At 36.9% G+C, this 23,311-nt stretch overlaps 11 protein-coding genes across 11 annotated transcripts; 6 read left to right on the top strand and 5 right to left on the bottom strand.

The window, feature by feature from the left end:
• Positions 1-61: 61 nt before the first annotated feature.
• EV154DRAFT_518586 (triose-phosphate transporter family-domain-containing protein) lies at positions 62-1,590 on the bottom strand. Its single transcript, XM_051602640.1, has 4 exons — positions 1,178-1,590; positions 1,036-1,054; positions 865-969; positions 62-799 (listed from the first exon to the last, which is right to left on the bottom strand). The coding sequence occupies exons 1-4, from the start codon at positions 1,453-1,455 to the stop codon at positions 161-163; spliced, it is 1,041 nt and encodes a 346-aa protein (XP_051454610.1). The 5' UTR covers positions 1,456-1,590; the 3' UTR covers positions 62-160.
• A 971-nt stretch (positions 1,591-2,561) lies between these two features.
• On the top strand, positions 2,562-4,698 carry EV154DRAFT_518582 (uncharacterized protein). The gene is made up of 4 exons (XM_051602639.1): positions 2,562-3,058; positions 3,411-3,865; positions 3,922-4,115; positions 4,189-4,698. Exons 1-4 carry the CDS (start codon positions 2,675-2,677, stop codon positions 4,533-4,535), a joined length of 1,380 nt encoding a protein of 459 aa, XP_051454609.1. The 5' UTR covers positions 2,562-2,674; the 3' UTR covers positions 4,536-4,698.
• A 1,469-nt stretch (positions 4,699-6,167) lies between these two features.
• Positions 6,168-7,594, bottom strand: EV154DRAFT_448374 (uncharacterized protein; the record flags this gene model as incomplete). Its single annotated transcript, XM_051597157.1, has 5 exons — positions 7,476-7,594; positions 7,164-7,413; positions 6,789-7,096; positions 6,620-6,722; positions 6,168-6,571 (listed from the first exon to the last, which is right to left on the bottom strand). Coding segments are annotated over exons 1-5 (1,095 nt in total), but the record flags the coding sequence as incomplete, so codon positions are not given.
• A 59-nt stretch (positions 7,595-7,653) lies between these two features.
• EV154DRAFT_448370 (V-type ATPase, V0 complex, 116kDa subunit family) lies at positions 7,654-10,804 on the top strand. The gene is made up of 9 exons (XM_051597156.1): positions 7,654-7,809; positions 7,880-7,958; positions 8,065-8,300; positions 8,351-8,770; positions 8,833-9,045; positions 9,118-9,402; positions 9,474-10,226; positions 10,285-10,559; positions 10,622-10,804. Exons 1-9 carry the CDS (start codon positions 7,687-7,689, stop codon positions 10,716-10,718), a joined length of 2,481 nt encoding a protein of 826 aa, XP_051454607.1. The 5' UTR covers positions 7,654-7,686; the 3' UTR covers positions 10,719-10,804.
• A 326-nt stretch (positions 10,805-11,130) lies between these two features.
• On the top strand, positions 11,131-11,501 carry EV154DRAFT_518572 (uncharacterized protein). Its single transcript, XM_051602638.1, has one exon. The coding sequence runs from the start codon at positions 11,151-11,153 to the stop codon at positions 11,466-11,468; it is 318 nt and encodes a 105-aa protein (XP_051454606.1). The 5' UTR covers positions 11,131-11,150; the 3' UTR covers positions 11,469-11,501.
• A 222-nt stretch (positions 11,502-11,723) lies between these two features.
• Positions 11,724-13,727, top strand: EV154DRAFT_518571 (uncharacterized protein). Its single transcript, XM_051602637.1, has 6 exons — positions 11,724-11,968; positions 12,049-12,118; positions 12,181-12,376; positions 12,446-13,103; positions 13,156-13,374; positions 13,438-13,727. Exons 1-6 carry the CDS (start codon positions 11,840-11,842, stop codon positions 13,645-13,647), a joined length of 1,482 nt encoding a protein of 493 aa, XP_051454605.1. The 5' UTR covers positions 11,724-11,839; the 3' UTR covers positions 13,648-13,727.
• A 595-nt stretch (positions 13,728-14,322) lies between these two features.
• Positions 14,323-14,856, bottom strand: EV154DRAFT_484382 (uncharacterized protein; the record flags this gene model as incomplete). Its single annotated transcript, XM_051598648.1, has 2 exons — positions 14,323-14,682; positions 14,761-14,856. 2 exons carry the CDS (start codon positions 14,854-14,856, stop codon positions 14,323-14,325), a joined length of 456 nt encoding a protein of 151 aa, XP_051454604.1.
• Positions 14,857-15,444: 588 nt separating this feature from the next.
• On the top strand, positions 15,445-16,780 carry EV154DRAFT_448364 (MADB protein). Its single transcript, XM_051597155.1, has 3 exons — positions 15,445-16,328; positions 16,382-16,479; positions 16,540-16,780. The coding sequence occupies exons 1-3, from the start codon at positions 15,474-15,476 to the stop codon at positions 16,619-16,621; spliced, it is 1,035 nt and encodes a 344-aa protein (XP_051454603.1). The 5' UTR covers positions 15,445-15,473; the 3' UTR covers positions 16,622-16,780.
• Positions 16,781-17,148: 368 nt separating this feature from the next.
• EV154DRAFT_448360 (phosphomannose isomerase type I) lies at positions 17,149-18,634 on the top strand. The gene is made up of 3 exons (XM_051597154.1): positions 17,149-17,554; positions 17,617-18,061; positions 18,123-18,634. Exons 1-3 carry the CDS (start codon positions 17,171-17,173, stop codon positions 18,539-18,541), a joined length of 1,248 nt encoding a protein of 415 aa, XP_051454602.1. The 5' UTR covers positions 17,149-17,170; the 3' UTR covers positions 18,542-18,634.
• Positions 18,635-18,921: 287 nt separating this feature from the next.
• EV154DRAFT_566664 (pyridoxal phosphate-dependent transferase) lies at positions 18,922-20,446 on the bottom strand (the record flags this gene model as incomplete). Its single annotated transcript, XM_051605970.1, has 5 exons — positions 18,922-19,863; positions 19,920-20,033; positions 20,086-20,217; positions 20,283-20,320; positions 20,392-20,446. 5 exons carry the CDS (start codon positions 20,444-20,446, stop codon positions 18,922-18,924), a joined length of 1,281 nt encoding a protein of 426 aa, XP_051454601.1.
• Positions 20,447-21,123: 677 nt separating this feature from the next.
• EV154DRAFT_539453 (Ctr copper transporter family-domain-containing protein) lies at positions 21,124-21,812 on the bottom strand (the record flags this gene model as incomplete). Its single annotated transcript, XM_051604345.1, has 2 exons — positions 21,124-21,426; positions 21,483-21,812. 2 exons carry the CDS (start codon positions 21,810-21,812, stop codon positions 21,124-21,126), a joined length of 633 nt encoding a protein of 210 aa, XP_051454600.1.
• Positions 21,813-23,311: the final 1,499 nt, after the last annotated feature.

Raw genomic sequence — 23,311 nt, 5'->3', positions numbered from 1 at the left:
ACACAGCCCTTCATGGATAGTGTAACACAACGCTTAAATCCATCTCATACAGAGCACGTTTTTTTTTTTTTTTGTAATTTATATATATTTTTATTGTTTGTAAATGAAAATGAGAAATAAATGATTATAATACAAAGGAAACTAAAAAAGAAAATAATGATTAAACAACTACCTCCCTCTTTTCGGACATGAGTAATTGTTTGTCAGTCAATGCAGAACTAGTATGTTCATATTTATCGTCCATGGAGTTTGTAGGTGAAGTAATGGTTGTGGGCAACAATTGGGCAGCGTTCTTCTTTAAGGATAGTTCGACAAATCCATACCAACCACCACCGAACAATGTCAGAATGATACCAAAAGCGTTTGTTGAATTGATAGCATAATCAAAGATGATAACAGACAAAATGATGGATAAGACCTGCTTTACATTACCAGCGACTGTCATGGTAAGAGCACTTGTCTTTTTGTTGGCAGTGAAACTGACGATATTTAAACCAAAAGCAATCAATCCATTGAATAAAAGGGTCCAGGCTAAATTGTACGTCATGTTCTCTGAAGAAAACTCTCGTACCTTTTCCAGCTCTCCTGTAACATGGGCATAGATGATGCACTGAACGAAGGCTAAAGGTGACATACGGAACAGCAGATCAAGAGGGTTTAACTTAAGTCGACCAACTTGGACTCGATTGGTCACGATGGTCTTAATAGAAGCTAAGACTGCGCCCAATACCGTAAGAAAGAATCCCATGTAAGTAAATTCGTATTCTGCAGAAGTTGCAAACCCTACGCCAAGAACAACCTTAAAAGTATTAAATTGAGTTAATGGGTTTTGTGCTACATATTCCCTTTTTTTATCATTATTACCGGTAACAGGGAAATGTAGATTTTACGAGGATATTGCTTTTGAAGAAAGATGATTGAAATCATGACTGTAAATACAGGTGTCATGGCACGAACCATTTGATGAAACTATTGTTTATGAGTATAAATTTAGACTTCAAACTATTTGTGTATATGAATTGTTAATCAACTTACAGGTACGGAAACAAGATGCCTACATGAAATTTTAATCAAGATATTTAGTATCCATCCTGTACGTCCCCCCCCCCCTCTCTCTCTCTCTGTTTCTCTCTCTATATACCCCCTCCTTTTTCTAAAGATAAGATCTAGAACTTACAAGGATACATTGCTTATGGCGATATTGATGGTATAAAGAACAGAAAACATGACCATAATCAAGTTTTCACGGTCACCTAGCTTTGCTGGTGTAAAGACGCCCATAGCATACAATATATAACAACCCACACTGCCACAAAGCGTATGAATGGCAGTTAATGAATATGGAAACTTGAAGTTGTTTAGCACGATCTTGTTGTATAAAGTCAAGGATAAGTTGAGGATGAAATACAACCCTAACCACATATAACCTGAATCCATAGTGATTTTATTTGCCATCTTTTCTATTGAGTGTGTAGAGGAAAGAAGAAAAAAATATGTGTATACAAAAGAAAAGAAAAAAAGAAAAATCTCGAACAAGACAAAAAATTAGGCTTCTTATACCACCAAATTATTAAATGATGATGTGATGGAACAAACTAAAATTGGGTCTCCCTCCCCTCTCCCAAAATTAGAACGCTTTTTTTTTAATTAAAAATGCGACGCTTAGATTTCTTTTAGTCTTTATAAGTCTCATGCAAGTATGTACAGCTCTTCATTTTATAATAGTATCATCATTTTAATTAAAAATAATTATTTTTTATTATTATTATTATTTATGATGGTGTACAAAAAAGCCCCAGCATGACGACGATAGGTGTTCCTGTAAAAAAAAAAAAAAAAAAAAAGCTGGATTGCGTACGTAATCTAAAGTCCGTCGCCTAGCAACAGAAGCGAGAGATCTGAGAGGTTACACAAAACAAAGCCTGAGCGAGAGAAAAGAAAAACTGGCTTGACAAAAACCGGTCATTGCCCTGGGAGGCGGAAATTTTCTGTTGTTCGGGGGAGAGTAAATGTTTCACACTTGATTGGATAATATGTATTCTCGGTTAAACTTGGTTTTTTGGGGGGTCTCTTCGGGCCATAAAACGTGTTTAATGAGAGAAATGACATATTGCATAAACTAAATTGATGAACAACGAGGGGATCTTCTGTTGTTTATTATGATTTCGCGTGGCAAATAAAAAAAAGAGTTTAAGGGGTGGAAATTGCTTACGGTTCACGGCGGCGACGGCGGGTCTTGTTGACGATGATACGATGATGATGGTCACTGCCTTCTTATGAACATGAGTGCTATTTATGATGATTCTATTTTAGCGCGGATGACATGTAGATCATAGTAATTTTATAGTTAGTAAAGATAAGGGGAAAGAATAAAGTAATAGCAGTAACACTGGTAATATATTACAAAGGCACAAGAAATCAAGTACAAGAAAGAGTTTATTTGCCTGAAAAGTAAATTTTACTCGGGTATGTGCAAAAAAAAAAAAAAAAAAAAAAAAAAAAATTGCTACTGCTACAAAAAAGATTTAAATTTTGTTCTTGTACTTCCTCCCTTTTTTTCTCACTTTTATTATACTTCTTTTTTCTTTGATAACCCTCCTCTTCTTTTTATCTACATAAAAAGAAAGAGGTTGGTTTATACTTTATACATTGATATTAATCTAATGGGATTTGAATGAAACGAGATATTTCCAGAATGCCACACTTGTTTGTAAAAACAGATAATTCAACCACAACAAAGCTATCAAAAATCCAGTTACTTAAAACCAAAATCCAGATAAAAACATGGTGGCGTCAGCTAAAGACACCCAGCATTTCCAACAAGTCAACTGGTAGTGCCACATCATCACACACAACACTTGACTGGAGATCGCTTTCTCCTGATCGACCGCCACTACCGTTCTTCTTACCAGACAACTCTCCAACTTCATCCACTACATCCATTCATAATAATAATAATAATGACACATCCACTACTACTAATTCTACTCATAATGCATCAAACATCACTTCTAAAACTACCAAAAATACACTTAATAACATAGACAACTTAGACAAGGTAAATTCCCTCTCTTTTATTTTTATCCAAAAAAAAAAACCTTCTTCTCTACTGCATATTGTCTGCATGTGTGCCACGTTTTGTTCAAGTACATAATATGCAAGGTGGTACATACAATAAAACGGTATGCTGTCTTCCGATTTTATAATAATAAAAAAGAGGTCAGCTGGGTGGGAGAAAAATAACGCTTTTTTATCACTTGTTTTTTTTGCTTATTTAATAATCGATTGTTATTGTTTTCAATTAATTTTGTTACAAAAAAAGAGAGAAGGTTTTTTTTTCTTTTCCATATTTATTTATTCTAGTTGTTTTAACTCTTCTTCTCTCTCTTTCTCTCTTTTTCTTTTATAAGCCTAATAGAACGAATACTGACGATCGTAATCATCAATCTCTCTGCCCAATTCTTGAAGAAAGCGAAACAATGATCACAGAAAGCACTGAATCCAACATGATGTTAAGTCGACTCTCACCTAGCAGTTTACAAGAGGAAGAAGAGCCTTCTCAACGTCAACTTGAAAAGCAACCCATGTCCATAAGTAGATCGAGTGACGAAGATGAAAGTTTACCAGATATCAAATCCATCCAAAAGACACCCAGTGATCGATACATGTCGGATAATCTTGTAGGTGATGAAGAACGTTGTAAACGCAAGTTTGCTAAAATGGTATTGGCGGCAAACAAGTTTCAAACAAAACAACAAAGAGAGGAAAAACCCAGTCATATGGAACTCGTGTTTGACGTGCATGGGAATATTGATATGATGTGTATGGTTCGTCAAGGCAAATCAGAATATCACAAGTTTTGCGGGTAAGTTTTTTTATCGTTTATTGAAAATATATCATGACTCATGTTTCTTATACTAGTAATTCGCAATATGTTCCACCTGAATTATCAGTTCAAACAGAATATCACAGTGAATTGGCTGATATCTGGGTCCTTGGGGTCTTTCTTTATCGAATGCTTGTGGGTAAATATCCTTTCTCGGCAGCCAATGATCAGCAATTATTCAAAAAAATGTTGCATGGTAACTTTAGTATTCCAAACGAACTTTCTGAAGGTAAACTTGTTTTTTTGTTACTATAATATAACACAATATAGATTAATTTATTTATTATTATTTTCTAAAATAGACGCCAAAGATCTTCTTCGACGCATGTTAGCACCCGATTTAACTCGAGCCTCGTTAGATTTAATTATTTATCATCCATGGATTAAATCTTATCGACCTTTATTACTTGATAAATGTCAACAGCCATCCTCAAATCATCATCAACAGGAACAGTTACCTCCAGCACCTCAACAACAACAAAACACAAGAAGAAAGAAACCATCCAAATCAACTTCCACTGGTAAAAAATTGCTGAAAAGAGCATTCTCTCTTCTAGTGCAAGGTCCCTTTCCTCCACCCAAACAGCCTTATAAAGATTTATCTCATTTAGGCACCAGAGAAACCGTCTTTGCTCGTCAAAGAGTTTAATCTTTCTTTTTTTTCTTCTTTCTCTCTCCATTTCTCCATTCCTTTATATGTAAATTTATTGCCCTTCTCCCCCTTTTCCCATGTACTATAATTAGAATACCAAAATACATTTTTACTTTTTGTTTTGACAATAAAAAAGATTTTTTTTGGGATTATCATGTTACACCACGGCTTTGTTTATTTTATATCCCAATTGGGGGGGGGGGGAAGGAAAGGATTCAGTCATTTCCAATGAAAAACCTTCGCACATGTCTGGGATACTTTTGGCTTCAGCGTGGCAACTATATGAATTCATCCTACATTTTCTCTTATTATAGGTAACTGGTTTTCAAATCCCCTACTCCTCTTCCTCCTTCATAAAGTCCATCTAAACCATACCATAGGGTCCCGGCTTCCGGGCTTGAGATACTTCCATCTCTATTAAGAATGATCCTATTGTTCTCTAATTGTGCGACAGTGTATGTTGTAAACTCCACACTTTGTTATAAATGGCCTGGGTCATTGTCGGTAGCTGTTTAAGGTCCATTGCTACTATACATGGTCATAAGGCATGTTCGCTCTTGCCCCTGGTTTCCATAGTTACAGGCGATCCTTAAACTCAATCTATAAAAATAGAGTGTGTGATACATCATCTTAGCAAATTAACCTTTATTTGCAAAACTAAACTTTTTCTAATGGATATTTTGGTCTGGAACCTACTAAATTGATATCAGACAACATGATGTACACTAGTGGTCCCAACCTTCGGTGTGTATTCCACATAAGCTTGATTCATGGTTTCATCAGCACTATGTACAGAATACAGATCAGGTTTTTTTCAATGCATTATATCATGGTACCCTCAAGCACAACTCACAAAACTATCCATTTGTTGACACCTCTTGAAACAATTTATAAAATGAAAAAATAAAAAAGTTACATGCAATGAAGCAACGCTTGCAATTCATTTAATGAAAATATGCGGCGAGAAGGGACGATCTATTTTATTTTTTAATGTTTATGAAAGCACCTGTTACAATAACCCTTTTTAAACAGATTTTCCATATACTCTTGACATTCACATTCACCACAAGGATCTGCAGGCACAAGGTCTATATGATGTAAAGCGTCTTGCTGGGTCAATCGAGATAAGTGCGGGGAGGACGCTCGACTTGAAGGTAAATCTTGTTGACTGTGTAGTGATGAAGGCGTGCTTTTAATACAATAGGATGAAGGTTCTTCGTGTACATAGTAATCGTGTTCAAGATGAGGTGTGTGATCAGGATGATGTGTGTGATCAGGGTGATGTGTGTGATCAGGGTGATGTGTATTGGTTACAGGATGATGTGTATTGGTTACAGGATGCGATGGATGGGAGAAAAGAGTCTCGTGTACGGGTAACGGAGATGATTCGGTGGAATTGACACGAGCTGTAGGAGGAGGAGGTGGTGCCCTGATGGCTGTGGACCGCTTTCTTGACAGGCTGCCTTTTGTATTCGTGACTGGAATAACAGGAGACGAGTCAATCGGAGCCTGACGAGTCGTTGGTTGATCGATGACAGATGATGATGTTGGGCTCGTGTCCTTGGCTGGTGTATTATGCGTATTTGCGTGCGGTAAGGGGGGTAAAGGTTGTGCATGGATATCATACTCTTCAGTGTAATTTACAGGGAATATACCTCGTTTGGAATGAGCCTCACCTAACCACCATCCTTTATCAATTTCATCAATGACCGCAATGATATCCCCGGTTTTAAAAGAAATCTCATCGTCATTTTGACCAGTAAAGTCAAAGAGAGCCTTTCGATGCTTATCAAAGTCATGTGTAGAAGTTTGTCTAGAAGGTAAATTGGTGGGGGGTGGAACACGTGTAGGGAGTGTGTGATGAATAACGGATTCGCTACTATAGACACTGGTATTATAATCGTCACTACTACTAGCTGGACTTTGTTGGCGTAACGAGGTGGGTCTAAAACGACCTTTAGAGGTCGGATCTTCACCATTCATAGTGACAGCAGCCGCAGCAGGAGTTTGTATAGATGGGGCGACGGAGTCCTCTCGGATCATTACTTTACTCATCATATCACATGAATCGGAATTAGCACCTTGGCCCCAATTACTTTTTATAGTCTCGAATAACTCTTTAGCCTGATTATGATATGTACATTGTGCTTCCACTAAATTAAACAAGGCATCTCGGTGTTCATTCTGATACAAGAAAGAAATCATAATGAATAAACCCATATACATACACAATGAAATTTCAATAGTTACCTCAAACTCCTGAATATATGCCATCTTTTGAATTAAATCATGTTCGGTATCTTCATATTTAATCCTGGAAGCTTGCATTTCTTGTTCAAGCTCCGGCTTTTCTTTTTTAGCCTTATTTAGTCGATTCAGTTTAGAATCATAATCCAGTCTACGAGAAGCAAGCTTCTTTCGAAGAGAATCGTATTCTTTATACTCTAATAAACCGTTTTCCAGTGTTGTTAAATAGCCAGTGTGTATATCTTGTGCCAGTGCTTCTTGAAGAGCAGCGATACGAGTTTCGGTTTGGCCTAAATTGATCAAGGCGATACCTATGGTAAAAAGTCAGTCGATATTTTTGTGGTTTCCATGGTGATAAAACAAAATGGGTGAGTGTACCTAATGCAGAATCTTCGGGATAGATAGTTCCATAATGATATAAGCAAGAACCGAGGACTTCAAACGGCATGGCTTTGGTCTTGTTATCCTCTGGCGAAGTTTTTCTTTTGAGGAGATACGAATGAATAATTTCAACAGCCTCTATCACACGTTCATAACCTTCTCTTCTTTTTTCGGTTTCTTGTTCTAGTTTTTGAAAATCCTCGGTTTGTAAAGTGACTTTGGCTCCACCGAATTTTTCACCTGTCCACTATTATTTTTAAAAAATAAAATTAGTTTACAATGTACTCGACTTTTTTTATGGGAATTTACTTGTTTAAATTTCCCAAGATTCTTAATCATGTTCAAGGAGAAAATAGGAATAAAATAAAAAAGTCGGAAACTTGTCAATGTGGTTTGTGATACATTTTAAAAAAAATAATAGTGTCGACGTCATATGAAAGTGTTAGCCTTATTTTATTTTTATTTTTTATATTCCTCTCTCTCTCTTGCTTTTTTATTTTTTACAACAGCAATAAAGAAAATGGCACCAAGCACACTCTTCCGCTCGGAGGAGATGTCACTTATTCAGTTGTACATCCCTGCTGAAGTTGCCCAACCTTGTGTTGCAGAGTTGGGTGAACTTGGCAAAGTTCAATTCAGAGATGTAAGAAAGCAAAACATCAAGACAGTTCAAATAAACTCCTTCTTTTGAAAACTAACCTTTTATTTGATAGCTTAATCCCGATACCAATGCCTTCCAGCGTTCATTTGTTTCTGAAATTAGAAGACTCGATGAGATGGAACGTCAATGTCGTGCGTATAATATTTTTATTTGTTTATTACACACATAAACCCTTTTTTTATATTATTATTTATTTCTCGCGTGTTCCCCTTGTTTTAACCCTTCTTTGATGTTTAGGCTTCTTCCAAGCTCAACTTGCTAAGAGTGAGATTCATATCCGTCCTTTAACACCAGCTGCTTATCGTTCTCGTGCTCGTTCCGCTCAAGAAGTAGATGATCTTGAAGAAAACCTCAAGGAATATGAAAGTCGTGTTTCTCAAATGAATACCTCTTATGAAGACCTTCAACGTCGTTATCTTCAGTTAACCGAGATGCGTCATGTCTTGAGAGAATCCAACACCTTTTTCCAACAGGTAAGAATCATATAAGACATCAACTTTTTTTTGCTTACTCTTTCAAATAGACGGAATCTAGACAGGATACACTCCGTCAATCTCTTGACGAACAAGATGATTCTGCACCTCTTTTGGACAATGACGTTGAACAAGTTCAACATGATTTAGACCATATGCATCTTGGTTACGTTACCGGTGTCATCCCTCGCGCTCGTATGCAAACCTTCGAGCGTGTTCTCTGGCGTTCGCTTCGTGGTAACTTGTATCTGAAATCCGCAGAAATCGATGAGCCTATTGTAGATCCCGACACCGACGGCGTTCTTGATAAAAATGTCTTCTGTATCTTTGCTCACGGTAATGAAATTATTGCCAAAGTAAAGAAGATTTCAGAGAGTTTAGGTGGTACCTTGTATCCTGTAGAGGATTCGGCTGATAAGCGCCGTGATTCTCTTTTGCAAATCACCGGTCGTATTGAGGACCTGAATAATGTAAGTATAAAAATAACTCACCATCTTTTTTTTAAAACTCATTTTGACCAATCCCAAATTAGGTCTTGTCTACTACAAATCAAGCACGTCGCTCCGAATTACTCAAGGTCGCTGAAAATGTTACTGCTTGGACTACCATTGTTCGCAAAGAAAAGGCTATATACCATACCATGAACTTGTTCAATTATGATGCGAATCGTAAATGTCTTATTGCCGAAGGTTGGTGTCCTTCGAACGACACTGCTCTCGTTCAACAAGCTTTAAAGGATGCCACTGTAAGTACATGCATTTTGTCTATATTTAGAATGACATACATTCTAACTGACCCTTCCCATTGAAATACATAGGATGCCTCTGGTACCAGTCTTCCATCTATTTTGACCGAGTTACAAACGAAAAAGGTACGCCCTACGTATCATCGTACCAACAAATTCACTGAGGGTTTCCAAGGTATCATTGATGCTTATGGTATTGCTCGTTACCGTGAAGTCAATCCCGGTCTTTTTACGATTGTTTCTTTCCCTTTCCTTTTCGCCATGATGTTTGGTGATATTGGTCATGGTATGATTCTCTTCTTGATTGCGCTTTACCTTTGTCTCAACGAAAAGAAGTTAGCCAGTAACAATGACGAGGTAAGCTCATATATATGTAGACATAGTGAGAGGTAGAGAGAGAGATTAATAGATCTGTTGGGATGGTATAGATCTTTAAAATGGTATTCAGTGGTCGTTACATGATGTTGATGATGGGCTTCTTTTCTATTTTTACGGGTATGGTGTACAACGATATTTTTGCACTCTCCTTAAACATCTTCAAGTCTGGTTTTGATTTACCTTCCAATTACACTTCATTCGAGTCCGTCGAGAGTATACCCAATGGAAACGTCTATGCTTTTGGTTTTGATCCTGCATGGCACGGAGCCGAAAACTTTTTGTTGTTTTCCAACTCGTACAAGATGAAGCAAGCTATTGTGATGGGTGTGATTCATATGTCCTTTGCCATTTGTTTAAATGTTTTCAATCATGTTTATTATAAGCGTAAGGCCTTTGTCTGGCTTGAATTCTTACCTCAAATTTTGTTCATGGAATCTATCTTTGGATACCTCATCTTTTGTATCATGTACAAGTGGAGTGTGAACTGGTGGGAATTGGATTCCCAAGGTCATCATATTCGTAATGCTCCTCCTAATCTCTTGAACATGTTGATTTATATGTTCTTGTCACCCGGTTCAGTGAACCCTGAAGAACAATTGTTTGCAGGTCAAGGTCCTGTTCAACTTGTGTTGATCTTATTGGCTGTCATCTGTATCCCTTGGATGTGGTTTGGTAAGCCTTTATACCTCAAGAAAGAAGCTAGCAAGCATCATTATGAGACCGTTGCTGCTGATGATGTCAACACCGATGAAGAACAACGTGTTGAAGAAGTGACTGAAGAAGACGAAGAAGAGGAGGAAGAGGTAAGAAAAGGATGAACAATTGAAGGGGTAAAAGCCTAACGTGTTTTTATATGTATAGTTTGATTTTGCTGAAGTCATGATCCATCAAACGATTCACACGATTGAATTCTGTCTTAATTGTATTTCCAACACTGCATCTTATCTCCGTCTTTGGGCTTTATCTCTTGCTCACGCTCAATTGTCAAGTGTATTATGGGATATGACACTCAAGATTTGGTTTAATATGACAGGACCTCTTGCTGTTGCTGGTCTCGTCATTGGTTTCTCCATGTGGTTTGTCTTGACCCTTGGTATCTTGTTATGTATGGAAGGTCTTTCCGCATTCCTTCACGCGTAAGTAGCTAGCCCCGGAATATTTATTATCATTATATATTGATTCTCTTTATTTGAAATAGATTGCGTCTTATTTGGGTCGAGTTCGACAGTAAGTTTTATAATGGTGATGGTGTCAATTTTGAACCCTTCACTTTTGCCACATTATTTACAGAGTAAAAATATAAACATGTATATCTTATATTGGGTCTTTATTATCTAAGGCAAATAAACTCTATTTTGTATTCAATATTATAAAAAAAAAATGCTTTTTATCGCATGGCTGTGCATAACATCAATTATCAGATTTTACCCGTCTATTCCATGATGAACCGAAGAAGAAAAGCAGCTTTAAAGTAGTTATCTGGGTAAAAGTGACACTAAGGAGGAAGGGGTATTTATGCAGTTAGAATAGTTATACCGTGGTAAAATTTATACGAAACGGAAGAACGGATGAAGGAAAGGTAGACTTTGATGGGAATCACTATGGTTGTCGCTGAGGTTTAATAATGCCACAACAACAGACTGACAATATATATATATTTTTTTTTTTTTTTTTTTTTTTTTTTTTTTCCATTCTTTACATTATTTTCTTATACATTCATAGTTCAAATGTCGACATTGAAAGCAAGATATAGTTCAAACACTGCCAACGAGGTGATTGAAGTACCTTTGGATAACAGCAAACCTTTAACGGAATCTATCATTAACTTACAAAACCGCGTGAATGAGGTTTTAACAAAAGTTTTGGAAGAAGAAAAACAAGCCAAAAAAACCGCTACGGCAGTATCCACAGTAGAACAGGATGCTAAGGAGGAGGAATTGAAAGAAATGAATGCCGAAGAAGAAGATACAGATTCACCTATGGCTGTAGATAGACCTGAAGTGGAAGATAAACAAAGTGTCAAAAAACAAAAGACGGATGTATAGTTAAAAATAAAGTGTTCTCTATTTTTATTGCAATATAATTCGATACCCAACAAACTGTTATTTATATAAGAAATGCAGGCAACTAGAAAAGGGAACGAGCTTTGCATTATGGCTCTCACCAGGTTTTCTTTGTTATTGCTTTCACACTACCATTTTTAGTTCCAGACTGTTTTAGACGGACTTTTGAAAGTTTGTTGAACCTTTATTTTTATTTTTTTTTCTTTTCTTTTTCATCTTCTTTTTTCTTCCTTGCTAATTAACTTTACTCGTAAGCTCTAAAGACAATTTAGTAACCCAAAAAACAACGTAGTATTAACCCTGTTCTTTGTTCATCTTGTCTCTTTTATAAAACTCTACCCTCAAAAAAGACTATGGCTTTCTTTGTCCGCCCTTCTAAATACCGCCACGTCTATGGTACATGTGCAAAGAGAGATGTCAGCTATGACAATCTTCGTGTCAGCGCCAATGCTTGGGATACAAACATGGTCAAGGCAAATCCCGTAAGTTTAATAATAAACAGCAACACAAAAAAAAAATTGAGGGGTAAAAATAGAATACTCACAAATTTATATATAAATAGCTCTTTTTGTCAGTTAACTGGCAAGCTTCCGGTGGTGGAGCTTTTGCTGTACTCCCCCACGCTCAAGTCGGTAAGGATTCTTGACAAGTATGAAGTACATGTGTGTTTATGTGCTAAAATAGAAATGATTAGGAAAGTTGCCCGATAATTATCCTCTGTATAGAGGCCATACCGGACCCGTTCTCGACACAGATTTTAACCCTTTCAACGACTATGTGATTGCTTCTGGTGCTGAGGATAGCAAAGTCATGATCTGGAATATCCCAGAGGAATATGCCGAAGGACAAGAAGAAGTCACTCCTATCTTAAAGTTATCAGGACACGGTCGGTAAGAGAAATCACAGAGGGAAAAAAGTATGAAAGGCCGTGAAGTTGATCAAGTTCTTTTATTCCATAGTAAGGTTGGACATGTTCTTTTCCACCCTGTTGCCGAGAATGTCTTAGCATCTGCCAGTACCGATTTAACAATCAAGTTGTGGGATATTGAAAAGGGTGTTGAAAAGCAAGAGATTACAGGTCATAATGAAATCATTCAATCGTTGGCATGGAATTACAATGGTTCACTTTTGGCTACCACCTGTCGAGACAAAAAACTTCGTATTTTTGATGTTCGTTCCAACGAGATTATTCAAGAAGGTCCTGGTCATCAAGGTATTAAGGGTTCTCGTGTTGTCTGGCTTGGTGATACCAACCGTTTAGCTACTACCGGTTTCTCTCGTATGAGTGATCGTCAATTAAATTTGTGGGATACCGAAAACCTTGCTAAACCTCTCAAGTCTGAGTTCTTGGATACCTCTTCTGGTGTCTTGATGCCATTTTATGACATGGATACAAAAATGCTGTATGTGGCTGGTAAAGGTGATGGTAACATTCGTTACTATGAGTTTGAAAATGATGAATTATATCCCTTGTCCGAATTTAAGGCTATCGAACCTCAAAGAGGTATGTCTTTCTTGCCCAAACGTGCTTTACATGTAAATGAATGTGAGATTGCAAGAGCATACAAGGTTGGTACGACTTTGATTGAGCCCATTTCATTCACTGTTCCCAGAAAGGTAAGATCAGACAATGAAAATTTACATAAGCATACTCACATATATAAATTAGTCGGATGCTTTCCAGTCGGATATCTTCCCTCCTTGTCTTAGCGATGAGCCTGCACTCACTGCCGATGAATGGTTTTCCGGTAAGAACGCTAATCCCAAATTGATTGATCTCGAGGCTGGTTTTACTGCCAAGACAAAGGTTGAATTCACCCCTTCTGCTCCTGTTGAGGAAGTAAAGAGTACTCCCTCGTCTCCCACAGAAAAGTCGGGTGAAACTGACGTAAGTTGTTCTAAGTACAAATTTTACGCAAGTTCTAATATTCTTTTTAATGCGCAATCCCAGTTCAAAGAAGCTTATAATGAAGCTACAAAGGAAAACGAAGAATTAAAGAGCCAAGTGTCTAGTAAAGATACCAAGATTCGTGTTCTTGAAATCGAACTCGACAAGCTTCGTACACAATTGGCTGAGTTGGCTCTGGCCAAGAAGAATGAGGAGCTCAAGGCTGAGAAGTTTGAGGAATTGCCCCATTCTGGAAATGCTCTGGTCGAATAATAATAAAAAAGAACGGCCTTAATTATTTTTTGTTACTCTAATACACTTTTTTTTTCACTATTATCATTATTATTACCAAATGCTTTGTCTCGCTTTATTTTTCTTGTTTATGTTGTCGTTTAAGCTCCCCTCAGGCGTTTTTTTGTTTTGTTTTGTTTTGTTTTGTATTTTAAGAAGCAGTAGCAAATACTCTTTACTACATTATGGTATTGTTACTATAGATCAAGAAAGATCATTTTCGGACAAACTTAACAAGTATTTTGGACAAGTTGAAATACTTTTTAGACAGCAGTAAATAATTTCCAGATTGTTTATTCCGGTTAAAACGGTCAATGCAAGGATATTTGTATAATAAACTTCAATACTGGAAAGCATACACCGCAAAATTCTAGAGACGGTCAATTTTTTACCGTATCCGTAGCGGATACAGATTTCAAATGCACCGTATCCGTGGCAGGTACGATTGATCCATTTATAATGTTCACCATATCCATGTCCAACATACAGAATACTCAGCAAAATTTTGGGGTGTACATAGTTAACTATGCTGTCTCTCGATATATTGTCGTCTTTCAAAGACTTAATATATTTTTATACTGGGCTTGATAAAGATCGTTCAATTGCTTCAATTCGTTTGCGCAGTTGATGTCCTGGGCCAGAATCTTTGTATAAACATCAAGTGATATATGATATATCTAGCATCTGAATAGTTAGATATGTGTTTATAGGCACTATATCAATGGGTGTAGTCTGATTTGTCGTAAACAAACCGAAAGCAGCAAATGGATCTAATTCGGTATATTCAGAAATGCAACCTTGCATGCAATTATTGTCCATAATATAGCATTTTTCTGCCCAAAAATCCGAAATGGCTTGATAACACGGCAAATCATCACACTTTCTCAACTTTTTTAGGACAGAATTCTGGACAGATTCGTTGCATACGATAAAAAGTGTAGGGACATCATTCAATCTCTTACGGGCCTGTAAATAGTACGAAATAGCCTTTTCCATAAACTTGTTGTCTACAATGCGCTGGAATTCGATTATGATTGTTGTGCCAGTGTTAGGTAATTATGGGACAAAACAGCATCACTACGCGTTCCATTTGACCCATTCCGCAGAATTAGGGATATAGTCATTCGTTATGTTTAAGAGGATTTCGGTGATGATATTCAATATAGAAGGATGCCCTGTTATCTCTTTCATTCAAAGAAAATTATGTTAAAAGAAAAGAAAAAGGGAAAAAAAAGGTGTAAGAACTGGTCCTCTTCATAAAATGATTAATCAAAAAAGTGTGTGTATCAGCTTTGGGACTTTACTTAGATAAAATGGAAGCATTTGCAAAAATCATAAGCAAGTCAGAGCTTAGTAGTTGTCTATCAACGTTTCAGTAGTAGCATGTATTGATAGTAAAGCATATTTTCGCAATTGTTCACTTTACCTTTTTTTTGTAATTATTAAACGGATCTATTGTATTTAATCTTGTTTATATATCTGTTAAACTGATAATCCAACCTTTGAATAAATAACAGGTAAAATAATTAAACTCATTTTGTCTAATTAACGCTGTTCTCAAGCAGAATTTGGTTCCCCTTTTTTTAAATTGATACCGTTCTCTATAAGGGACTTTTATTTTCATTTTCCTCGGCCAAAATAATGAGATAGCTCGCTATCTCAGTTTAAAAGATAAACCACCTTCAGAGGGTAAGAATTTATATCGTTTTTATTTGGCTGAGGAGTGTGAAAATATAAGGTTATAATTGCCTTATGGGGGAGGGAATCGCTTTGGAACGAGTTCTTTTTCTTCTTTGAGATGAACTAAAATGGACAATTCCCAACAAGTACTAAAGTTGAGATTTAACAACAACATCACAAGCTCGGGTGAGTTTACTCGTCGCAAAAATTGGTCTCAAAGTATATTGGAATCAGTCCGAGATGTCATTCATGTATTGAGTCCTGATCTTCGCTTTGTTTACTGCTCTACGGCCTCGAGTGAATTTCTCGGTTACAAGCCCTCGGAACTGGTTCAGCATTTGTTTACCGAATTCATTCATGTCGATGACATTGACATGTTCGTCCGAGATTTTCGTACAGCTAACACTGCTATGCAAACCCTTCGAACAACATATCGATTCTTGAGAAAGGATGGTAAATATACTACCCTGGAAACTAGAGGGCGCTTTTACAAAGGTTCCTTCTTTGGTAACGCAAGAAGAATCCCTACTGAAGCTGCTCATTCCATTGATTCCTTTCTTGATCTCAAAATGGAGAACGAATTACTGAAAAAGAAGTTGGAGGCTCTTAAGGGTGAACACAAGAGGGGTGTATCCATGGACAGTGAACATACTAGCTCTTCTAACCCTGGCTCCATGACCAACGTAACAGAGGAAGATACAAACTCTAGCGATGAATATGATGATTGTAGCATACCTTCCAACGGAAGTCATGTTTATACACAAGGTGTTACTTCAAACTATGACATTTCTGAGAGTGTGTCTTTGTTTACAGGCTTACGTTATGATCTGGGTGAAAGATCCGTTGGTATCTCTATGGGATTACATGGTGGTGAATTAACTATGATTGGCATGGATCAAATTATGGATCATTCCGTTTCTACGAGTACTACAGAAAATATGCCACAAAGAAGCCTGACCCCCGAACCCAGAGCAGGAAAAAAGGTAATGCCGCAATAACATACACATGACTAAAGTCTGACAACTGGTTTTTCTAGAAACGTTTAAATCCATCTGCGGAAGTCGCAAAGGTTTGCACTGATTGCGGTATTACGGAAGCGCCTGAATGGAGACGAGGTCCTAGCGGCCCTAAAACGTAAGAATCGAACATTATTTACCATGAAATCTTTATTAAAATTTCTCTGCATTTATTTAGACTCTGTAATGCCTGTGGATTGCGTTGGTCAAAAAGCAAAAAGAAGTTAGAAAATCAAATGAAATCTGGCAATGCCACCTAAATACATCACTTTCCAACACAGTTTAAATAAATAATTATGTACTTCTATCATCCAGCAAAGGTTAGGAACAGGCGAGGAAGCGTGTAAATGGCATCATTCCTTTGATGTACAGTCTTACATATTTATGTACCCGCTGTATTTGTTTATATTGATATGCGCATAAATCATTACCAAACGTACATGGTTTCTGATTTTTATAATAAAAAAATCATAACAGGACTTGTTCAAACAGGTATCGCCGTGGCAAAAATATGCTATTAAATATTGAGGTTTTTAGTGATATATACCTATAATTTAAAACGATGCAAGTTAACTATTGCTATATACCGTTCTGTTGATCTAAAAACATATTAAATCAATTGATGGGGAAGTCAGTCTTATCCACAACTATTTTGTGGTATCTATTGTAAAGCTTGTAAGCTGCTTAAAGCCTTATTTGTGATTGGCAGGCAGAGGTTTTTATGAAGCTCAGCTTTCTTTAAAAGGCAAGCCGATTCCGCTAAACTTGATTTTCCCGCTTTTTATCTGCTTAAATTAATAAAAAAAAAAATGAGTGCCATTTATCGTTTACAATGTAAGACTCAATCATACGATTGGGGTAAGTTAGGAGATGTCTCTAAGGCCGCCACTTACGCAAAGGCTTCTGGTACTCCTATTGATAACTCGGTGCCTTACGCCGAATTTTGGATGGGTACCCACCCCAATGCACCTTCCATTGTTTTAAACGACAAGACTACCCTTAAAGAACTTATTAAAAACAACGTTGCACTTAGTACTGAAGACGTGTATAAGCAATACAATGGTGATTTACCTTTTCTTTTCAAGATTCTCTCCATTCGTAAGGCTTTGTCTATTCAAGCTCATCCTGATAAGGTTTTGGGGGCTCGTCTCTTTAAAGAGTTCCCAGAAAATTATAAAGATCCTAACCATAAGGTAACAAAATGAAACACGTTGGGATTATTTTGATAAGGTATTAATTCAGTATGGTTTTATAGCCTGAAATGGCTCTTGCTCTCACTCCTTTTGAAGCGCTTTGTGGTTTCCGTCCCTTGAATGAAATCGTTCACCATATGGAAGTGTATCCTGAATTAGCAGAACTTGTCGGTAATGATATTTCTGAAGAATTTTTTTCTACTGTTAAATCTACTGGTGATTCTACCAAGCCTGAAGATATTGAGCATAATAAATCTGTCCTCAAGAAGGTATTCTCTAGCCTCATGCATAGCTCTTCCGAAGATGTCAAGCGTCTATTAGCTAAATTGGTTGCCCGTGTAAGTGAGGACAACGACACCATGTCCAAATTAATAGTCAGATTAGATCAGCAGTACCCTGGTGGAGATGTCGGTGTATTTTCTTCTTTATTGTTAAATTATGTTTCCATGGAACCAGGACAGGCTATCTTTTTGGGTGCCAATGAACCTCACGCCTATTTGTCCGGAGGTAAAAATGATAACCCTATTTTGAAACGACGATAAAGATTTACTGATTACCACCTTATTAGATTGTGTTGAATGTATGGCCACAAGCGACAATGTTGTACGCGCTGGATTAACACCAAAGTTTAAGGATGTTGATGTGCTGGTTGATATGCTTACTTACGGTTATGGTTCTGCAGAGTCTCAAAAGATGGCACCAGTGAAATATGGTCAGCACTCTCTTCTTTACGATCCTCCAATTGACGAGTTTGCTGTCATCTTAACCAAGTTGAACGAAGGAGAAACGGAAGAGCATGCATCTATTGATGGCCCAAGTATCCTCATTGTTACAAGCGGTAGTGGTAAATTGACAGGCGAGGAGTCAGATTATGAGTTAGAGGAAGGTTATGTTTACTTTATTGGCGCGAATACCCCAATTAATGCCACCTCTAATGAATCTGGATTAGAGTTCTATAGAGCATACTCTGTTGCTACTGATAATTAAACACGTAATAAAAAATCTTGGTTTATGACAGAGCAAAACTTTCGATCTTTATATTAGGTCTCAGCCTGAAATCGAGATCCGGGACAAGCTGGTAAATGTCACTTAAAAGTGTGTAAAAATGGGAGATGAATGGATTTACAAACAATCCTATTCCCATTTCAATTTGTGATGCGTATACCAACGCAATCATGATTTCCAAAGCGACGAAAGCTAAGAAATTATGAAGCAAGTTCCGGATTGTATGAAAACTTGTTACACGAGCATTAGCAAGCCTATGGGTTATTGATATACGTATTGCCGTAACTCAATTCTCCGTCAGAGGAAACAGAAAACTAATGATTGCGCGAAAAACTGTTTATTTTATTATAACGTAAAACAAATTAAACGGATTGAATAGGAGCGCCGTTAATCAGTGCTTCTTGATCTACAACTGAGGCTAATCTACGAAGAGCTTCATCCATATTATCTTTTGAGACATTACTGAATGAAACACGAACATATTCTGTCTTTCCTCCTTGGGGCATAAATGCTACACCGGGGATTGCAAGGACATTTTCCTTTAATGCTTTTGTCATAACCAAATCATAAGAGTCCGTAATGCCGCCCAGCAAACGAAGCCAGACAAACATACCAGCATTGGGAACTACCCACTCTGCTCTACCCTTCATTCTGCGATCTAAACACTCTACAAACTCATCACGTTTCTGACGGTAGAAGGAAGCTACTTCGTCCACATGATCAAAAAAGCCAGCATGTCCCCATTTATCCAAAAGCTGATATGCCATCACTTGTGGAACCCCAGAAGGTTGTAAATTTGTTACCATTGTATGCATATTTATACGATCTAACAAAACTTTAGGGCCTGTAATCCAGCCGATTCGTAGACCAGCAGAAAGAATTTTGCTCATACTATCACAACGAAGGACACGACCATCTAAATCCAGTGACAAGTAAGATGGTATACGCTCAGATCCATATTGTAAATAATAATACGCATCATCTTCGATAATTAAGACATCGTATTTGTGGCAAATGTTATATACGGCTTGCTTTCGATCCAGAGTGGCAGTAGCGCCTGTAGGATTACCACCACTGGGGATCGTGTACAGACAGCGGGGTCGAGGTTGATCCTTCTTACCGCTAGGATTTGTCTCGGGCCAGTTGGCAAGCATATTTTCTAATGCTTCGGGTACAATACCATAAGCGTCAGTAGCCACATCGGCAAGATCGCATTGAAGCGTTTTAAGAAAAGAAAGACAGCCAGTATATGTAGGATTTTCGATCAACATGGAGTCACCATCGTTCATCAGCATATCAAATGCCTATCATTATTTATTTAGTGAAACACCGGTAACGAAAGAAAAAAAAATACACTTACCTTTGTTAGAAGATCCTGAGAACCAGAACCAATCGAAAGATCAAAATCCACCGGAGGTTTGTGTTCGATATTTTGTAATTCACGTAACCAGTCGTTCAAATGGGGTAACCCAGGCTTTAAAAATATGCTTGAGATTTAAATATCGGATACACAATAACAAACTTACGGTCAAATCATAAGACAGAGAGCGGCTAAATAGTTCATCGTCGATTTCAATTTTTTCGCCTGTTTTAAGCGTGATGGTCATGCCTGCAAAGGGGAAGGTAGATGGATTAGGTTGGCCAGCACCCAACGAAATCTAAAAATATTTTTATGATTTTTTAATATCTTGTATGGTATGTCTACAATGTTTCGTGGCCGTACCATGCCCTTTTGATGAAGGTAAGGGGAAATAGCACGAACTATGTGATATCTTGCATAAGAAAAATGTTGCATATAATGTTTTTTATAAAAAAAAGTTTCGTTTTCTTACTTGCTGAAGGCTTTCTTGCCTTACTACGCTCACTAATAAATCTTTGATAATCCATTACTACAGTAAAAAAAAATAAAAAGAAAGGGGATAATAGCAATAAAAAAAAAAAGATGATGATAATCTGATAATCGAGTTTTAAGCTTTTTCCCACAATAAGCGTGACTGTGTTGAGAATATTTAAAGCAGGGTTCTCTTCATAAATGATTTGACTAAAACACTTCATTCTAATGACCTGCCCTACAATTCTACTTTTTGAAGCATTCAATAATTGACTGTTTCTAGCATCGAATTTTTTAGATAAAAACTTTCTAGGAATTACCTTCCATGTGCTTCAAACTTTACAACAAATTGATCGTTACACAGATATAATTAAGCGGCGCTTAATATCGAAATTCTGAAAGCTTTCCTGAAAAACAATTAAACAAACAACATGGTTATACTATGTCGAATGACCCGCATTATTTGAGACTTGGCTGCCTGATAAAATTAAGGCTATGTTTGGGAGGCTGTATTTATAATAATTTTTTATAAAAAGCTTGTATGCTATAGATTAACTATGTATTCCATATACTGGTGTTCAAAGGATCTGCAAAAGTGGCCTAATTGTGTATACTATAAGAGGAATTCAGTTCAGTGGAATTAACCAAGTATTATTTTATTGAAGAGAGACTTTAAGCCGGATATATTATTAGGTAAAAAAATTAAACTTGTGGATTAGACTATTGAAGACTATCAATGGGAATGATCGTCGGGGAAGCCGCCCATAGACTTGAAACGGCCGAAAGCCATTTCACCAAAAAATACGCCAATCATAATGACAAGAAAGAAACCGCCATTTCCAGTCATGACAACCATCATTAGTAAATAGCTAACAAAGGAGGTCAATGTGCTAATGAAGCTTCTAATGGTGTCTGTTGACCACGAAAAAGGAGGTACTGTAGGAACTTTTAAAGGGTTGGGATATGAATTTGGGTTGAACGATTGTGACGATAAATCATCAGTGTTGTGTGATTTTTCGATGTCTTTTCGGATAACCTATTTTGTAATGTTTAGTCTTTGGTGAAGTTTATAGACGAATTTTTTAAACTTACAGGCTGTGAAGTAAGTACATTAGATTCGATTTTGTTGTCACGCATTGTTCTCCATCTCATAAAATAGGCCTCAAGTGCAGGAAGTCCCCTTGAAAGGATTGAAAAGAAAAATAAGCCAAAGCAAGCACCAATATAAGCCCCTTCCGATGCAGGTACCCAAGAATCAAACCAAATGCCATCACCGGAACTAGTCCAGTGAAATGTACCCATGGACATCATCATATGCATCCCACTATTACTAGAGGAAGACATATCCATATCACTCATATCATGAGTGGCACTAGCTGTAGCTGTAGCAGCCATAGACATCGTTGAGGATGCCATAGACATAGTAGAAGAAGGGCTCATTGCTGACATATCGTGATTCATATTGTAAATGTATAATAAAGTTTTTGATTAGAAAAAAAAATAAAAAAAAAAATAAAAAACCCAAATAAATGCACGAGCTATTTATACAAAACAAAAACTTAAGGAAGTTACATGCACGTCACAAAGAAGTTTTTGCTAAAGAAAGCTCATTCGTTAAGGTCTCTTTCTGCACTATCTCCAGACAAGCTGCAGGTCTATTACCTAACCATGGGAAATTGCGTGATTCTAATAGCTACCCATTTTATTATATCTCAAATTATTCGAAAACGCATTATTTTTTAACAACGAAAGTCATAGCTTCGTTACTTTTTTTCTCTTTTTTTGACAGCTGGTGAGCGATAATCGCGCACTTTCGCAGATGTCATCAAGATTTCACCTTCCGAGAAACACCGCATAGTTACATAAAAGGCTTATTATAAGTTGGGATCAAGGTATCAAGATGCCATGAATTATATGTAGAAAACAAGAGCAATATCCCAAACCTAATATCATTGTTTGGTATTTGTATTTCGTCTAAACACGCATCCAGCAGCAATAATAAGCGACTGAAAAAAATTTGGTAGCGAAAGTCTCTCAAAAGCTACCAATAACATTATGTGTGACACCAATGGCTAGATTGTTTTTTTTGTTCATAAAACGGGTGATCGCATCACGAAGGGCTACAGAAATTGAATTTTCTTATTAAATGTTGGTAACACAAAAGAATATGAGAACAATAGGCCTGCCACTTGCGAAAGAGCGGAAAAATTAGGCGAAATTGTAAATACATATTTAGCTATAATATGCTGAGCAGATTAGACTTAATGACTAAATAACAATATTAAATGTTTATAGACGGAAACACAATTTCCGTGTTGTTTGCATAAACGCGGGTGACTCTGATTCACAATGTTTCGGATCTCTCTTTGTCGAGAAAGATTGAATTTTTATAAAGTTTAACATTCACAGAGACAATTATACATCCCATGTTTAAAACTAGATACTATTTTTATCTACAAATATAAACCAGGTTTTTTCTTAAGAACTCTTAACTTTTTTGATAGAGAAAGACTAGATCAGGTACCCACATAATTCATAGCAAAATTTTCTCGATTCCAGCCAATAGAAACTGTTCCACAATCAGATGCTCTGTAATTTGGTGTTACGCTGCGAGAATGTAATCCTTAAACATACGATGGTTCCTAATTAAAATCTGTTAAAAGGCTACAAGGATTTAAGGGGCATCAAGTTCCACCAATCTTAAATAGCGAAAAATACGCCTAAACGTATAAAATGAATTTATTTGAAACCACTGTGTTAATTCAATTGGATGGTGGTATAAGACGGCTCTTAATTTTGTAAAATTATGCTTATTCTTTCACTTGTGTGCCTGAGAAAACCAATGGTAGAACGGAGAGATAATTTTCTAGAAAAGACACATGCGTGCATGTTTCATACAAATTTAGCCGCCGTAGGTGCGG

This window comes from Mucor mucedo (genome assembly GCF_025094135.1).
Source record: "Mucor mucedo strain NRRL 3635 chromosome Unknown EV154scaffold_90, whole genome shotgun sequence".
Classification (NCBI taxonomy): domain Eukaryota; kingdom Fungi; phylum Mucoromycota; class Mucoromycetes; order Mucorales; family Mucoraceae; genus Mucor; species Mucor mucedo.
This window is presented reverse-complemented; position numbering and strand designations above follow the sequence as displayed.

Coding starts and splice junctions, on each gene's coding strand:
- EV154DRAFT_518572 (XM_051602638.1), top strand. CDS start 11,151: ATGTCGACATTGAAAGCAAGATATAGTTCAAACACTGCCAACGAGGTG.
- EV154DRAFT_448360 (XM_051597154.1), top strand. CDS start 17,171: ATGAGTGCCATTTATCGTTTACAATGTAAGACTCAATCATACGATTGG. Junction 17,555..17,616: donor ATAAAGATCCTAACCATAAG/GTAACAAAATGA, acceptor ATGGTTTTATAG/CCTGAAATGGCTCTTGCTCT. Junction 18,062..18,122: donor TCACGCCTATTTGTCCGGAG/GTAAAAATGATA, acceptor CCACCTTATTAG/ATTGTGTTGAATGTATGGCC.
- EV154DRAFT_448370 (XM_051597156.1), top strand. CDS start 7,687: ATGGCACCAAGCACACTCTTCCGCTCGGAGGAGATGTCACTTATTCAG. Junction 8,301..8,350: donor CCAACACCTTTTTCCAACAG/GTAAGAATCATA, acceptor TCTTTCAAATAG/ACGGAATCTAGACAGGATAC. Junction 10,227..10,284: donor ACGAAGAAGAGGAGGAAGAG/GTAAGAAAAGGA, acceptor TTATATGTATAG/TTTGATTTTGCTGAAGTCAT.
- EV154DRAFT_518571 (XM_051602637.1), top strand. CDS start 11,840: ATGGCTTTCTTTGTCCGCCCTTCTAAATACCGCCACGTCTATGGTACA. Junction 12,377..12,445: donor AAGTTATCAGGACACGGTCG/GTAAGAGAAATC, acceptor TTTATTCCATAG/TAAGGTTGGACATGTTCTTT. Junction 13,104..13,155: donor CATTCACTGTTCCCAGAAAG/GTAAGATCAGAC, acceptor TATATAAATTAG/TCGGATGCTTTCCAGTCGGA.
- EV154DRAFT_518586 (XM_051602640.1), bottom strand. CDS start 1,455: ATGGCAAATAAAATCACTATGGATTCAGGTTATATGTGGTTAGGGTTG. Junction 800..864: donor TCTACATTTCCCTGTTACCG/GTAATAATGATA, acceptor AATACTTTTAAG/GTTGTTCTTGGCGTAGGGTT.
- EV154DRAFT_448364 (XM_051597155.1), top strand. CDS start 15,474: ATGGACAATTCCCAACAAGTACTAAAGTTGAGATTTAACAACAACATC. Junction 16,329..16,381: donor AACCCAGAGCAGGAAAAAAG/GTAATGCCGCAA, acceptor TGGTTTTTCTAG/AAACGTTTAAATCCATCTGC. Junction 16,480..16,539: donor GGTCCTAGCGGCCCTAAAAC/GTAAGAATCGAA, acceptor GCATTTATTTAG/ACTCTGTAATGCCTGTGGAT.
- EV154DRAFT_518582 (XM_051602639.1), top strand. CDS start 2,675: ATGAAACGAGATATTTCCAGAATGCCACACTTGTTTGTAAAAACAGAT. Junction 3,866..3,921: donor GAATATCACAAGTTTTGCGG/GTAAGTTTTTTT, acceptor TTCTTATACTAG/TAATTCGCAATATGTTCCAC. Junction 4,116..4,188: donor TCCAAACGAACTTTCTGAAG/GTAAACTTGTTT, acceptor TTTCTAAAATAG/ACGCCAAAGATCTTCTTCGA.